Genomic DNA, 14,893 nt, shown 5'->3' with positions numbered 1-14,893 from the left:
CATGAATAGACTCCATAAAAGTTCATAATTAGTATAATACAGGGGTGTCAAACTCATTTTACACTGAGCCGCATGCAGCTCATTTTGATCTTAAGTGGGTCGGACCAGTGAAAGTAAAGAAGATAGAAAACTACACAATTAATTCCTGAGATTACGTTTCAACAGCATCTCTCTTTTTCTGCATAATAAAGAGATCCCGCTCTAGTAAATGAAAGATATGTCCACAGCACTCTTTAGACTTGATCTAAGTAATAGATGTGTAAATTATAGAAAAAGTAACAATAATAAAGTTAGAGTAGATGCTGGAAAAAAACGGGAAAAGACTTTTCTGTCATTTTTTAAAAAATCTATTACTCGTTTTCTCTGGTGTATTATAAACCATGGGACCGTGGGAAGCTACAGCTTTCGCAGAATACAGTTAAAAATCCAATACTTAACCCCTCCACTCACATTTACCAAAGCTGCAGCGGGCCACACTGGGGTCTGAGGCGTGCCCCTGGAGCTTTATTTGACACCCATTGGACTGTTTCTGTCTTAGTTGGTGTAAAACGTGTGTATAGACGAGCATTACAAGGCCTATACTTTACATAATTGCTATTCCAGACATATAACTGGAACGTAAATGCGGGCTAGCTTAAATTTAGCCTCATGCTTGCTCCTAAGTCCCCCACACGGTGACCCTAAGCGAGTTACTCTATGATAATATACGCCATGTTTAAAAAAAACCAAAAAAAAACACCGAACTCAAATCGTACTGAAGTCTCTTCACTCGTGGGGAGCATGTAGGGGTTAAAACCAGTTGTACCCGACTTATAACGTAACGGGTCGCTATGGGTCACGTTTTTTTGTTTTTTTTTTAAACTTTCGCTAACACAGGTGCGGCCCAGGATTGGCTGGCAGCGCTGTGATTAGCATAAGGTATGGCCAATGGGCGTTCTTTCCGTCGATTGCGTGGGAATGCTCGCTGCCGATTGGCTGCGCGGAGCTGGAGTGGGCGGGCCGCGTTAAGTAATTTCGGCCGAGTTCAGCGTGTGAGACCTGCCTAAGTTCTAATATTTCCCGACGTTTTTCGGGAGCGCTCACACCCGTTCAAGCACTGCCCGGGCCTCCAGGATTGTGCACTTTCACAGGAGAAAACATGACCACTGAAATCCCAGAGATTTTCAGGGCTCTTCTTGAGCATCCGTTCGCTCTTCCAAACTTTGACGACAATGGTAAGTGACAGCCAAACGTAGCTCTGGTTAAGTTAAAATTCCGAAAATTAAGAGACAGATTTACCACGTAGATCGTTTATCTGAAGCGACAAACTGATTTTGAGGAAATTCGGGAACTTTTGCGCAAACTGTGTGTTTGTTGCGTAATCCTCGTCAGCTGAGCCGCATGAGACAGCAAGGAGCTTCTCCTTGGCTGGATTTAGAAGCTAAAAGTTGGAGGAATTTAACAGAAAACGTGGACTAAATTACTAAATAGACACTTATAATTTAAAAAACGATACTCTAACACATACAAAGCAGGTACTGATCCTTTCATTGCGGTGGTAAAGACCGCTTAGTGTGAAAGAGGAGATATGTTGATAAAGCTAAACACCCTAAAATAAGATCACCTGCTGTTTTTAATGATCATCGCGTTGCAGGCTAATAAAAATGCTGTCATTCGTGGTTGTAACGGATTAGTAACACCGCCTCTTTTGGCTGAAAGCTCCAGTAAGCAGACTCAGATCGACCTGCAAATCAGATCAGTATCTAACACCCACTGATCCTCTGTGACCTGTGGTGGTTTTGTTGCTGCACAATTGCACTTTGACAACGTCTCAGTCAGGAAAGCATGTTTGGTATGTGACTGCTGAAACATGCAGGTGTGTGAGACCACTGTGGCCCCTTTAAGTGAGCCTGCTTGGGAGATGATGCCTCATATAATTTAGGCTGACCGTTTTGGTTTTGTGTTTAACACAAACACAACAATCTCAGCGTGGGTGGCGTTTGAGGTCGACGCAATGACTCTGTTTTCATTCCGTGTAAGTGATCACAGAGATATAATATCTTCAAATTGAGACTAAATCTGCCCCATTTAACAGGACTGCACAGTAGTCACTCAGGCTGAGTTTTTAAATGGGGCCATCACAGTACTAACATGACTCGTGAAGCAAAAGCAGTCCTTTTGTTGTTGTTGTTGTTGCTTTGCTGCACAGTATGTTTGACTTGTTGTTGTAGGAGAGAAGTTAGATTAGGTTCAGGCTCCAAGTGCTTTAAAATGTAATTTTTGGGTGAACTGCCCCTTTATGCAGCATGATGAATCAATAGTTAGTTGACAGTTGACTCTAACTTGTCCATAGGTAATGAATGTGGCGTGAATGGTTGTCAAGGAGTCTGCCTGTTGTCCTGTGACAACTGAGATGGTCTGCAGCCCCACCTCAAGCTCCCTGAACTGTATAAGTAGAAGAAAATGGTGTTCGGTCTTTGCAGACCATGAGAGAGCAAGTGGTAAATTTACAGCAGGCGAGAGTACTCTGCTGCTCTGTGTCCAATTAAGTAGTTTAATGCAGCTCAAGTCAGAGCACCTTTCATTAGAGAGATTCAGGAGCTCCATATTTTCCACCTTTAGTTTTGATCAGAGACTAAATCCTCCCCACCATCGAGGTCAGGGAATGAGCCACTCACCAGCTGTTCCTTGCTAGAGGGGCTGTGTTCCTTCTTTAAAATACCTTTGATGGTGATTTACTGCTTTCATGTCAGGCAGCATGCTCGGTCAGCTCACGTTTTTTCTTTTTCTTCTTTGTAAACTCACGTGTGACTTACCAGTAAAATTTTGATGTCTTTCATGCTCGAAAATTCTTCCGCCAAGTGTTGAAAGACCGAAAGAGAGCGTTTTGGTTTATGCACAGGCATTATTGATGCTGTGTGTAAATTAATTGAGCCTTGGTTTATTGCTATATTTTTGAAATCCTCAAACTTTTAGCTGGGCCTTTTATTCTTGTCAAACTTTCTGTCCTATATACACTGTTACAATAGTGTATTCTAATATTTAACATGACCAGAGGGGCAGAGCGAGGATGATGAAGGACTGCACTAAGGGTCAGTATAAAACAGATCCTTATATGGACGTAGAAATTTTATGATGACATATATAATAACGTTCAGGCGTGCACTGCCTGTCGTACATACTGATCATAAATAGAACCCGTGTGTACCATGAGACAGACGCAAATGACCAGGATGGATCAGATGTCACATTCGTCTTGGTGTGTGTTGCTCCAAAGCCAAAGATTTTGACGCGAGGACTGTAAAGATGCTTTTATTCTCTCCCACTCTTAGCTGGGGTATGTTTTAGATTAGGAAGTTGTAGGAGTTGTCTACATGTGAGGACATGACATGAAGGTCAAATAAACTAGTTTCTTATAGGGTCTTGTCCAGCACCTCCAATGCAAACTCTCTACACACACTTATTATTTTGGACCGTAGTCTAAAATCACATGGAGCTGTACAGACCACAAACAGATACTTTCCTAATTTGTTTCCCTAATTTTGCACAGACAAGATTTTAGTTCTACTTGTTAATGCAGCTAATAGTTTATCATTGTGGTTAAGTGGCATATATAATAAGTGGGACAAAGTTCAGTGTAACCACCTATAGCAGATGACCTTGGGGGATTGTATTTGTTTTTATCGCTGTGACACAAACACGGAGAAAAACTCCCTCCCCCACTAAAGACAATAAAACTGTGCCTTGTGTGAGGAAAGCATGCATGTAGCTGCCTTTCATAGGTTGCCTTACTGAATGCTTCATGTTAGTGCACACTTTGGAGGGCAATAACATGTGTCTATTTAAATGCCTTTTTGCATAAGAAAACAGGATGTAGATTTTAAAAATCCTCTTTCTTTCTCCGCAGGATATGATTTGCTTCAATTTCCACATCATTCAGATTATTGTTTATTTATTTATTTTTTACCACCACTTTTTTCACCAGGAGTAAAAAAAAAAGTTTACTGTATGCTTAAAGGCGATGTGGGACAATTATCAGCGACCACGATCGTGATTAAGCTTTCTGCGGTACAGCACAGACATGCACATCTTTGCCCCTTGGTCTTCTGCTTAGCTGCAGCAGCATAGCCCACACCAACTAAACCTCAAGGTGCTGCTCCTCAGCCCAATAATACTTTGGCACTGCAGCGCCGCCCTTCTTGCTCACGCCTGCGTGTGAGCCACATATGGCAAGCCGTTAGAGCCATAAATCGCCACTTTCCTAACCCGTTTGGTTAAGAAATGGCGTAAAAAACGCCGTTTAATTATTCAAAACGCCGAAAAAAGCGGCGTTCTGTTCCGACAAACGCCGCTTTTTCCGCCACTCGGATGGCGCCCTGAACGCACCATCCGAGTGACGTAAAAAGCGGCGTTCAAAGACAGACGGAAACGCCGTTTTTTACGCTACTCGGCACAAAACGCCGTTTTTATGCATCTTTGAACGGCGTTTTTTACGGCGTTCTCTGCCAGCTGTAACGGCGTTTAAAACGGCGTTTTATTGAAATTATGCAGGGCACTCCCCATGGTTCCCTCATCCAATTACTTTCAACTCATTTCACCCAATCAAAGAAGAGGAAGTGCAGACCACACTAATGCATCACCGATTCACCTTGCTGCTAAGTGATTGCCTATTCAGTACCAGTGCTTGTCACAGTATTCACTTGTATTATAATCCCACTATGCATTTTGATGTGTTTAAGGCATGATCGAGCAAACAAACGACAGAATACTTTTTCTGAAACCTTAACTGTGTTACCTGTTATGGCAGCTAACAGGTAATGAGCAGAGCTAGCTCTGCTCATTTCTGAGCTTCTTTCTTATTTTCCTCTTTACTTCTCTTAACCTTTAACTTATGTTTTAGCAATCAGATCCTGCCATCTTGCATTACTGCTTCGTGCTAGTTATGTTGACTTTTCTCTTCTTTTGTCTCCACTTTTTTCACCCGTGTTTGGACACTCGGCGCATGGCTCCTTTGTTTACATTAGGGATCAGCTGTTAGCGCTGCGCCCTGCAGCTGCGCTACCGGCAGACAGACCCTACATCCCCAGTGAGGGAAGAAACGGGGGTGATGTCTCCCGAGGACACCTCACACACCATCTCTCCTTCCTGTAATCACTTTAAATGTGAGATCGCTCCCTGTCCTCCCGTACTGGTGATGGTGAAGCCAAGGAGAGAAGGCCCAAGTAATAAACACCCGTTTCAAAGAACCGACCTGTGTCTGTGTTGTTGTGAATTCTGTCATGGAAATCAGTGCATTTCCTGAAAGAAATCTCTCCTTCCGGGTCATCCGTGGATCGAGTTTCCTTCGAGACGTGGGCAGCGATAAGCAGAGTTTTGTATAAGATTAATTATTCAAAGTAAGCTCAGGTATGCCGTTCAGCGGGTTAGTTACAGCGCCGGGAGTAGCCTGGGAGAACAAAATGATACAGAGACTGCTTTCCCAAAATCAACTCAAAGTTTATTCTTCTGTGCAGGGTTTTTATAGGCAGAAGGGTTCGTGTGTCAACAAGTTTCAAGTTACAAGTTACAACCATATAAGGAAGTTCCCCCTAGCTCTGAAAGGGGCCTTCTATAATCTCAACATACTTTTGACAGGTCCATTAAACACTAGACAGTTAGAATCCTTTAGTGATATAAGTTTGCACATGGTAGAATACTGCATGTAGTTATTTGCATTAGGAAATGTTTAACCATATATACCTAGAGGCACATAATCAATGGTGTGTGATCTTTAGCAGGCTGCAAACTTGATGTGCACTCGAGGAATGCACTGTCCCACTATACCACAGCAGGATCAACGCAGCTATGCCTGTTCCAGTTTAAGTGCCTTCTTTACATATAGATGAACTGTTGGATTTTCCAGACCAGCAGGCCAAAGGAAGTTGCCCGTGGGGTCGCAGCAAGAGGAGATGAAGTTCAAACAAAGGGCATTGCAGAAACAGGGTCCTTTGTATAATATCATCAAAAAAGGTATTCAGTACATGCTCCCAAAATACTAAAATATCTAACATTTCCTGTATCCTTTGGGGCAACAGACCTGAGTCACACTTTTAGAGAAGTACCTGGTGAGGTGGATTGAGAGGAATATCCATGATGCATGGCAGTTTGTTCACTCACTTCCTCTCCACCACAGCTTCCGAAGTGCAGCCAATCACAGAGCTTGCTCTCCTGATCCAAGAAGAACACATCAAAGTGCGCTGCACAAGCTTGCTCACAAAAAATAGCCTGCCCATACACTGCTTGTGTACAGCTTCTGTTTTGATCTTCCAGTTCAGCAAATGTATATATGTGGGTGTCCAGGTATTTGTGCTCCTCCACCACATCATATCAGTGGGTTCAGTATCTTATACTTTTGTCAAGATAATGCACACTGCAGCCGACAGTTATCAGAAAGAAGCCATTACCAAGTTACATGGATTCTTTTTTTTTTTTATAACTTCATGTCATATAAACTAGTTATGTTATGTGCAACACTGTCATGTGCCACTCTGGTTTTATGTTTCAAATTCGTGTAAGACATCCACAGTACTCTGATGACATTGACAAGGACATCTCCAGTTTACATGGGAAACTATTATTTCAGGTTCTTGAGATTACTTATTTACGTCACTTTTGAGAAAACGTACATACAGGTCTGATTCAAAACTGTATATCTATTTTTTTAATGCATGTTGAAAGGGCAAAAATATTCATGAGATACTGTTAACATTATTAAATTTGAAGGCTATTATACAGTGGTATTACTTTAAACTGAGTAAAACGGTATTTTGATAAAAGTTAAGGTCTCCGTTTGTTTCAGAAAGAGCATACTGTCATTTACTTGCTTTTATTATTTATTTATATGCCCTCCGCGGACCATCTCTGCACTGCGTGGGTGATTAGTGGCTCCCTGCACAGTAAGGGCTGCACACAGGGACAAGACGCACTCGGTTACGATCGGATCTTCCCTGGGCAGGGGGAGGTGATGAACTGTATGCCACTTTTTCATTGGCATACATTAAGTACAATGTTTTATTGCCTACGGTGGGGCAGGTCACATACTGGGTGAAGGTGGGCAGTGTGGAGTCCAGCGAGACATGATTAAAGTCCCCTGATATTAGAAGAAGAGCTCTCGGAGATTGCGTTTGCAGTCTGCGGACCACAGAGAGTCACAGGCTACCTCCACGGATGCTAACCGCTAATAGCGCAATGTCTGTGTTGCAGAGTTGTTCTTTCACAGCGATGTGCCCAGAGATACCACAACCGTCTTTAACAAACACTGCCAGCCCCCCTCCTTTCCTCTCACCGCTGTCTCTCGTCTTGTCCGCCCGCAGCAGCTGGAAGCCGGGCAGCCTACTCACAGAGGGAGTACCGGGATACTGCCACTGTGACCGGGTTAGCGTCATTAGCTCCTCAATCATATCAGGGAGCGATCTCACATTTAAAGTGATTACAGGAAGGAGAGATGGTGTGTGAGGTGTCCTCGGGAGACATCACCCCCGTTTCTTCCCTCACTGGGGATGTAGGGTCTGTCTGCCGGTAGCGCAGCTGCAGGGCGCAGCGCTAACAGCTGATCCCTAATGTAAACAAAGGAGCCATGCGCCGAGTGTCCAAACACGGGTGAAAAAAGTGGAGACAAAAGAAGAGAAAAGTCAACATAACTAGCACGAAGCGGTAATGCAAGATGGCAGGATCTGATTGCTAAAACATAAGTTAAAGGTTAAGAGAAGTAAAGAGGAAAATAAGAAAGAAGCTCAGAAATGAGCAGAGCTAGCTCTGCTCATTACCTGTTAGCTGCCATAACAGGTAACACAGTTAAGGTTTCAGAAAAAGTATTCTGTCGTTTGTTTGCTCGATCATGCCTTAAACACATCAAAATGCATAGTGGGATTATAATACAAGTGAATACTGTGACAAGCACTGGTACTGAATAGGCAATCACTTAGCAGCAAGGTGAATCGGTGATGCATTAGTGTGGTCTGCACTTCCTCTTCTTTGATTGGGTGAAATGAGTTGAAAGTAATTGGATGAGGGAACCATGGGGAGTGCCCTGCATAATTTCAATAAAACGCCGTTTTAAACGCCGTTACAGCTGGCAGAGAACGCCGTAAAAAACGCCGTTCAAAGATGCATAAAAACGGCGTTTTGTGCCGAGTAGCGTAAAAAACGGCGTTTCCGTCTGTCTTTGAAAGCCGCTTTTTACGTCACTCGGATGGTGCGTTCAGGGCGCCATCCGAGTGGCGGAAAAAGCGGCGTTCTGTTCCGACAAACGCCGCTTTTTTCGGCGTTTTGAATAATTAAACGGCGTTTTTTACGCCATTTCTTAACCAAACGGGTTAGGAAAGTGGCGATTTATGGCTCTAACGGCTTGCCACAGTATGGCCACAGAGACACATCGCGGCGTCATTGGACAAAACCGGGCGATATGTAAGAGCGGCACCTGCACGTGTGTTTGCATGTGAGCTGGGCAGGCTTTGCTAGTCAGGACATGATCCGAGCTTTTTGTCCCACTTTTTGTGCAGTTTTTTCTTCTTTTTGGTTTTTCTGTCAGAGTATATCAATTAATATAATCTTCAAGTATTTCTGATTAATATCTTATTTGGGTTAGATGGTTATAGTTATTGCCTGTTCATAAATTTAGAAAAGGTGCTATAAACCCTCGCTGTCTGTGTTTATGTGATCGTATAACATTAAAAGAACTGGAAAGAAAGCTAAATAACCGAATAAGGGTGGGGAAAAAACTCGGTTAAAATACGTGTTGCAATAGTTTTTTTTATATCTTATTTAGGTGAACATGTATATAACTCGGTCAACCAATGAGAGCGCAGATAGTTTTCAGGAACACGCCCCCTCGCGCTGTAATATTAATATTCATGAGGTCAGACTCAGCCGGCCAATCAACACAAAGCCAACAGGAGGTTTTTTCACAAGGAGGCGCGGTTTGTTCTAAAAAACAAAAAAACAAACCTTTCGACTGTCACGGTTACCGAGGAAGTGGGTTAGAGAAGCTCTAGTGGATAAAATTCGTTTGAGTGGATTCAGTGGATTTTGAAGCAGTCTGTGACGGCGGTTCAGCGGGCTGAGGAGCTGGCGTTATCAAGCTAACGAGCTAACCCGCCGTGTTTGCATCTTTTTTTTTTTGCACTTGCTCCGCGGTGAACTTTGAATAATAAAGAGACAATAAAAAAGAATTATAAAAATGTCTGGAGAGCCACTTCTCGTCACGATGGAGACTGCCGCTGGGGCCCCGAGTTCATTCCCGCTGGTTTTGAAGAAAATAATGGAAATGCCTCCGCCGAATATACTGGACGGAGACGACGGTAAGCGCAGAGCTGACGAAGAGGAAGAGGCGGATGTCGGCTCTAAAACGAGTTCACCCGAATAAAGAGGCTGGCGAATAATAAAAATAATAATTAAAACAGTCTTCTTATCATAACAGTGTAGCAGCCTGTATACGGTTGGCGCTGCGTGTGCTAACACCTCTGAGGGCATATTAATTTTGCAGCGCTAGCTGCAGTCGCTATGTACCCTAGAAAGGCCTCCTCTTTTCTCCTGGGTCCGATTCTGCTCAGCATCCAGACTTTTCTAGACACGCCCCTGAGTTTAAATGCAATTATTTTGCTGTTGTTGACAGGAGGCACTCTTTCTCCGGTTAAAACAAAGTAATATTTTGATGATAAAACCTGGTTTTAAGTGAATAAGAACTTAAATAAGCGTGATAACATTCTCAGCCTGGTTGTTTTTCCCCCTCACTGTGTGTTTACTGTGGATATGAGTCCTTCAGTTTAAAAACCGCATAACTGAATCATAGTCATCTTAAATGGCGTTCACTGTTGCTGCTGTTGTACTGTATACTGGATGTAGTGGTGTCAGGGTACTTAAAATAGTTTTCTACAGAACAGTGACAGATGATAGTGGGAGGGGGAGGAGATTTTACTGTAACACACTGGATAGTTTGGGGTAGAAACAGAGAGAAGAAAAAAAATCTTCTTTCTCAGCACTGAATACATTATAAAGCCATGTTTTCTATGTCAAAGCAAAATATATATAATATAATATTTGTGAAAACTCCATATGTGTGTGTCTCTGTGTATATTCATGTGTATCTTTCCTGTTTCAGACACCGACGAGGAAAAGCTGTGTCTTGGAGACACCGGTGACCTGGGTGGAGGAGGGAGTGACATGGGTCCTTCGGCCGCTCTGACCCCAGCTATCTGGAAGAAAACCATCCCCTATGATGGTGAGAGCTTCCACCTGGAGTACATGGACCTGGAGGAGTTCCTCATGGAGAATGGCATTCCCACGTCACCAGAGGAGAACTTAAAGGGCACGCCAGAAGGAGACGCCATGAAGACGGAGAACCAAAAGGCTACGTCCTCTGCACAGACAAAGATCACCAAGCTAGTGTCTCCATTGACTCTGCTGCCCATTCAGGAGCTGGACAAGAGTCAGGAGAAAGTGGTGATCATCACAAAGAGTGATTCTGACATCACCTGTGATGTTGTTACAGGTGAGGCTCCTCTTGGCCCTGTATGATGTCAGAGAGAGCAGAGTGTTTATGGGGGCCAGAAGGAAGTTGCTTACAGAAGATAAGGCTTAGTTTGAACTGTGATTCATGCAAAGCTACTCTGACAAAATCTAAGGATAAAAATACAGAGTTTGTAGATAAGTATAATTGTATAAGAAGTATAAAATCCCTGCTGGAATTGTCCTAAATAGAGGTAATAATGCATGCTTATATTTCATATTTGGTTGTGTCACTATGTTAGCGAAACAGGATATGGTGTGATCTAACAATGTCACCTAATCCTGAAACAAGCTGTGGGTGGTAACTATTCTGGCGGGACAGCAGAAATAGAAGCTGGTGCAGCCGCATACTGGAGATGGCAGACTTTACAGTTGGTGTCTCATATTTCTGTTTTTGTTTCTTATCTGTGTGCTCAGAGGTGACCACTGACGAGGACAGGGTGACTCCTGAGCCCATCATCCCTGAAGAAATTGAGGTTGAGGTCAACTACGAGCCAGATCCTACAGATTTGGTCCTGTCGAGTGTGCCCGGGGGCGAACTGTTTGACCCGCGCAAACACAAGTTCTCTGAAGATGATCTCAAGCCACAGCCTATGATTAAGAAGGCCAGGAAGGTGTTTGTACCCGACGAACAGAAGGTATGCTGGCAACTGGATGAGGAAGACCACAAAAAAATGCGCTTTCAGTCTAGCAGGCTGCTTCATTGTGTTTATGTGCCTCGTGGCAAATCGGTAAAACAGGAAGAGAGTTGGAGCTCAAACATGTAGGGTTGTATAATCACACTAGAAACATTGCTGATGCCAATAGACTGGCAATTATATGTCAACTTTCTAATCATTCACTCATCGCTTTATTCAATGCTGTGTCTAATATACACGCTCTAAACTTGCATGTATCGGGGTAATTTGGGATTACTGTTAATAACTGATAAAAATGAAAGTGGGAGGCATGTGAGCTTGTTTTTAAAAATGTCATTTATTTTTGAAGGCGGGAACGCTAGAAAACATTTACAGTCACTGCCTGAAATAAACAGGAAATGTTTTTAAAAAAAACAAACAAACAAACTTTCTATTTATCTTTGTGCGGTTTGGAATTTCATCAGTGTTGGAGGTTTGAAAAAGGATCTGCTGTTGAGTTCTGCGACTCACCATGACTCAGCGATGTTATAATCTTGAAATCAGTTTTTTTCCCTGCTTCCTGCTCCTCGAGAAGAATGCTGGTTTTGTTTACAGGGACAAAGGAGCTTGGCTGTCAGCCATATTTGCAGGATTAGGCAAACATGGGTGAGATTCAGGCTGAAGTGCGTTGATTAGAATAAAGAACACACAGTAAGCAAGCTGTTTCTTTTCTGTTTTGCTCCCCTAGGATGAGAAATACTGGCAGAGGAGGAAGAAGAACAATGTGGCGGCTAAACGTTCCCGCGACGCCCGCAGGCTGAAGGAGAACCAGATCACTGTCCGAGCTGCGTTCCTGGAGCGTGAGAACACGGCGCTGCGGACGGAGGTGGCCGAGCTGCGGAAGGAATGCGGCCGCTACAAGAACGTTGTGGGGCGATATGAAAACAAATACGGACCACTGTAAGGGACGAGGAAAACACACATGCGAAATACACAAAAGGACATGCAAACCGAACAGTGTCAATATTTAGAAAGATAGATATTTTTAAGACCTGATCTTTTGCCATGTGACCGGATACAAACCTACCGTACCGCTGAAGAGAGGGATGGCCTTAGCTGTAAGAGAGGGGGAGGAAGAGGGGAGAATGAGACCCCTGTATAGCCTACACTGTGATGAAAGTCCGTCAGGGGGTTTGATTTGAATAATTGTGAGTGTATTTGGTGAACAAACCTGCTTTCATTTGAGTCACAATAACGTGAGAATGAGTAAAACAGCAGAGGCTTTCCTTCCATGTGGTACCTAAGAAGGTAAAGGGAGAGGAGCCTAAAGCCTCACTCAGCCTTCATGTTGGATATTCTACTTTACAATAACTTCTTGGTAGTCCCACACACCAGCCTTCAGAGCTGCCAGTTGCTGATGGAAACATTGCTTAATACTGGCCTCTCTTCTCCCCCCTTCCTTCCATTGTCATTCATCCTTGTTCTCTTCTCTTTTAAGAGCGGTGCCAGATGACGAATAGACAACAGTTGATTTATTCATTTATTTTTCCTAATGAATAAATAAATCCTTTGGTTGTTACATGGAAGAAGAGGATGAAGAACAGACGAGCATGTGTGAGGGCCGATGCTGCCAGCGAGATGTTATAGCATGTTAAGATATCAAATTTTTTAAAATCATTATTATTATATTTAGCATCTGTGCAAGTGAGAGGGGTGTGTGAGGATATTCAAGTGCTTCTTTGGTGCACCTCGCTTCTGAGGTGTCATTTTTTTATCATGTTTTGTACGACTGATGCTGAGATGAGATTGTTTGTGATGTTCGGGCTTTGATTTCTACATACAGTAGGTTTGGTTTGGTTTTTTAGGTGGCACATGTAATGGTTTAGGCTACATGGCTTCCCTATTGGGGTTTGCAGGTTGCTTGCAGCAGTTTTCATAGTAGTTTTATATCATAATATAAGAGATTGTGCAAAGAGTTGGGCTTTTCTTTACCCACAAAGACTTCTGTTTTTGACTGTGACATTTCCAATAACCTAAAAGCTTCTTCAGGGGATTTCTGTGACTTGGCAGGAAAAAACAAACAAAAAAAAAAGCAGCCATGTTCACTTTTCTTCATGTATGAGCTTTCTACTAGCGGCGGCTCAGAGCTGTACATAAACGCTTAGTCCTCCCTGTTTCTGTGCTTGTCGCCCTCGTGCTGTGTCCCTCACAGAGTTGTTGCCTCTCTGCGGGTTGTCGATGTGGACTCGTCCATTTTCTGTCAGCAACACTTCAGAAGTGTCTGTGTAGAGTCTACTGATGCATGCACTGTAAATAACTCAGGCTAATGTAATACATTAAAATGTATTTAGCATCATAGACCATACATACAGTGCTATTTGAGTTTTTTGAAGAATCTTTATTTACCATTTACACCTGCTTCCGTATTACAGGTTTTCTGTCGAAACGCACAGTGTCTCTTCAGTCTCGGTAACACAGACTGTTGTGGGACGCCTCTTTAAACCCTTTGAGTGTTTTCTACGTCTAAAGCCATTTCAATGCAGCGAGCAGTCTGCCAGTGTACAGTTAACTTTGCATCCAAACTACAGCTGTGACTTACCCGCCGGTTACTTTGCTGTCCACTTTTGACAAAAAAGGGAAAGCGGTTTATTTCTCTTTCGCTGCAGGGCTTCCACATCTATAACTGTTCTCACTTTGTAACCTAAATAAAAGTGAACATTGTGTTCTTTACAAATTTTTTTTTTTTCCATTTTTTAAAAAACAGCTTCCTCTTAATGAGTGGGCGTGTGCATTTTTGTGAAGTACAACTACAAGTAGGATTTTTGTGTAAATATTCCAGACCTCTTTAACAGAAAATTGTTTCACTCCAAGCTTTTTTTTTTTTTTTTTTTTTTTTTTTTTTTTTGTTGCAATGGTTGTTGCAGCTTCTCAGGAACAGGTCATTTAGCTAACTTTGTTGTGTGGGTTTTTTTTGTTTGTTTGTTTTTTTTAAACCTTTCTGGTTACATCTTTGTAAAGAAACATCTTTGAGTGTGGCAAGCTTTTGTCTTGTATTTACATTATGTAAGATTAAAGCCTTGTAGACCGAACTCCTTGAGTCTCTTGTTTCTTTTTATGCCATCTTATTGTCATGACTGCAGGATCTGAGGAAAACCTGGAAGGACAACTTTCAACTTTGGTACAAACGTTTACTTGAACCCGAGAATCATCTGGACCTCATAAACCACAACTTTGTATAAATTATAAGGGTTCACACAATTTTCTTAAGATCAAATAATTAAAATCAAGTTTTCTTGATGTTATTTAAGGCCATACCTCAGGAACAGGGGGCACATTAGTTCACTGGACTTTTTTGGTCATCAATGGATTTGAGTGAATGAAAATGACTATTCTGATTCTTGACAGATTTAAAGCTATTGTTGAAATTGTGACGCACTGAGCCTCTAACTAATCTGCTTATCTCAGAGTAGTTTGAGGAGGTGGATGTTCTAAAACAGGGGTCGGGAACTCCAGGCCTCAAGGGTTGGTGTCCTGCAGGTTTTAGATATTACCCTGGGTTAACACATTTAAATCCAATGATTAGTTCATTACCAGGCCTCTGGAGAACTTCGAGGACATGCTGAGGAGGTAGTTTAGCCATTAAAATCAGCTGTGTTGGATCAAGGACACATCTAAAACCTGCAGGACACCGGCCCTCGAGGCCTGGATTTCCCACCCCGTCCTAAAGCAACCCAGGTGGTGCTGCTGAGAGA

General features: G+C 42.7%; 1 protein-coding gene across 3 annotated transcripts; it reads left to right on the top strand.

The window, feature by feature from the left end:
• Window positions 1–1,005: 1,005 nt before the first annotated feature.
• On the top strand, window positions 1,006–14,230 carry tefa (TEF transcription factor, PAR bZIP family member a). Of its 3 annotated transcripts, none has more exons than XM_085465618.1 (5): window positions 1,006–1,214; window positions 10,118–10,507; window positions 10,942–11,162; window positions 11,890–12,101; window positions 12,640–14,230. In XM_085465618.1, the coding sequence occupies exons 1-5, from the start codon at window positions 1,139–1,141 to the stop codon at window positions 12,659–12,661; spliced, it is 921 nt and encodes a 306-aa protein (XP_085321744.1). In that variant the 5' UTR covers window positions 1,006–1,138; the 3' UTR covers window positions 12,662–14,230. The 3 variants fall into 3 exon arrangements, with proteins under 3 accessions (XP_085321744.1, XP_085321745.1, XP_085321743.1); XM_085465617.1 differs by lacking the exon at window positions 1,006–1,214 and adding an exon at window positions 8,890–9,317; XM_085465619.1 differs by having other exon boundaries at window positions 11,890–14,230.
• The last annotated feature ends 663 nt before the right edge of the window (window positions 14,231–14,893 follow it).

Source organism: Copadichromis virginalis, linkage group LG8, assembly GCF_057382275.1.
Source record: "Copadichromis virginalis isolate Kocher_CV1m ecotype Utaka linkage group LG8, C_Virginalis_male_GT1.1, whole genome shotgun sequence".
In the NCBI taxonomy this organism is placed as follows: Eukaryota; Metazoa; Chordata; class Actinopteri; order Cichliformes; family Cichlidae; genus Copadichromis; species Copadichromis virginalis.
This window is presented reverse-complemented; position numbering and strand designations above follow the sequence as displayed.

Coding starts and splice junctions, on each gene's coding strand:
- tefa (XM_085465617.1), top strand. CDS start 9,197: ATGTCTGGAGAGCCACTTCTCGTCACGATGGAGACTGCCGCTGGGGCC. Junction 9,318..10,117: donor TATACTGGACGGAGACGACG/GTAAGCGCAGAG, acceptor TTCCTGTTTCAG/ACACCGACGAGGAAAAGCTG. Junction 10,508..10,941: donor CACCTGTGATGTTGTTACAG/GTGAGGCTCCTC, acceptor CTGTGTGCTCAG/AGGTGACCACTGACGAGGAC.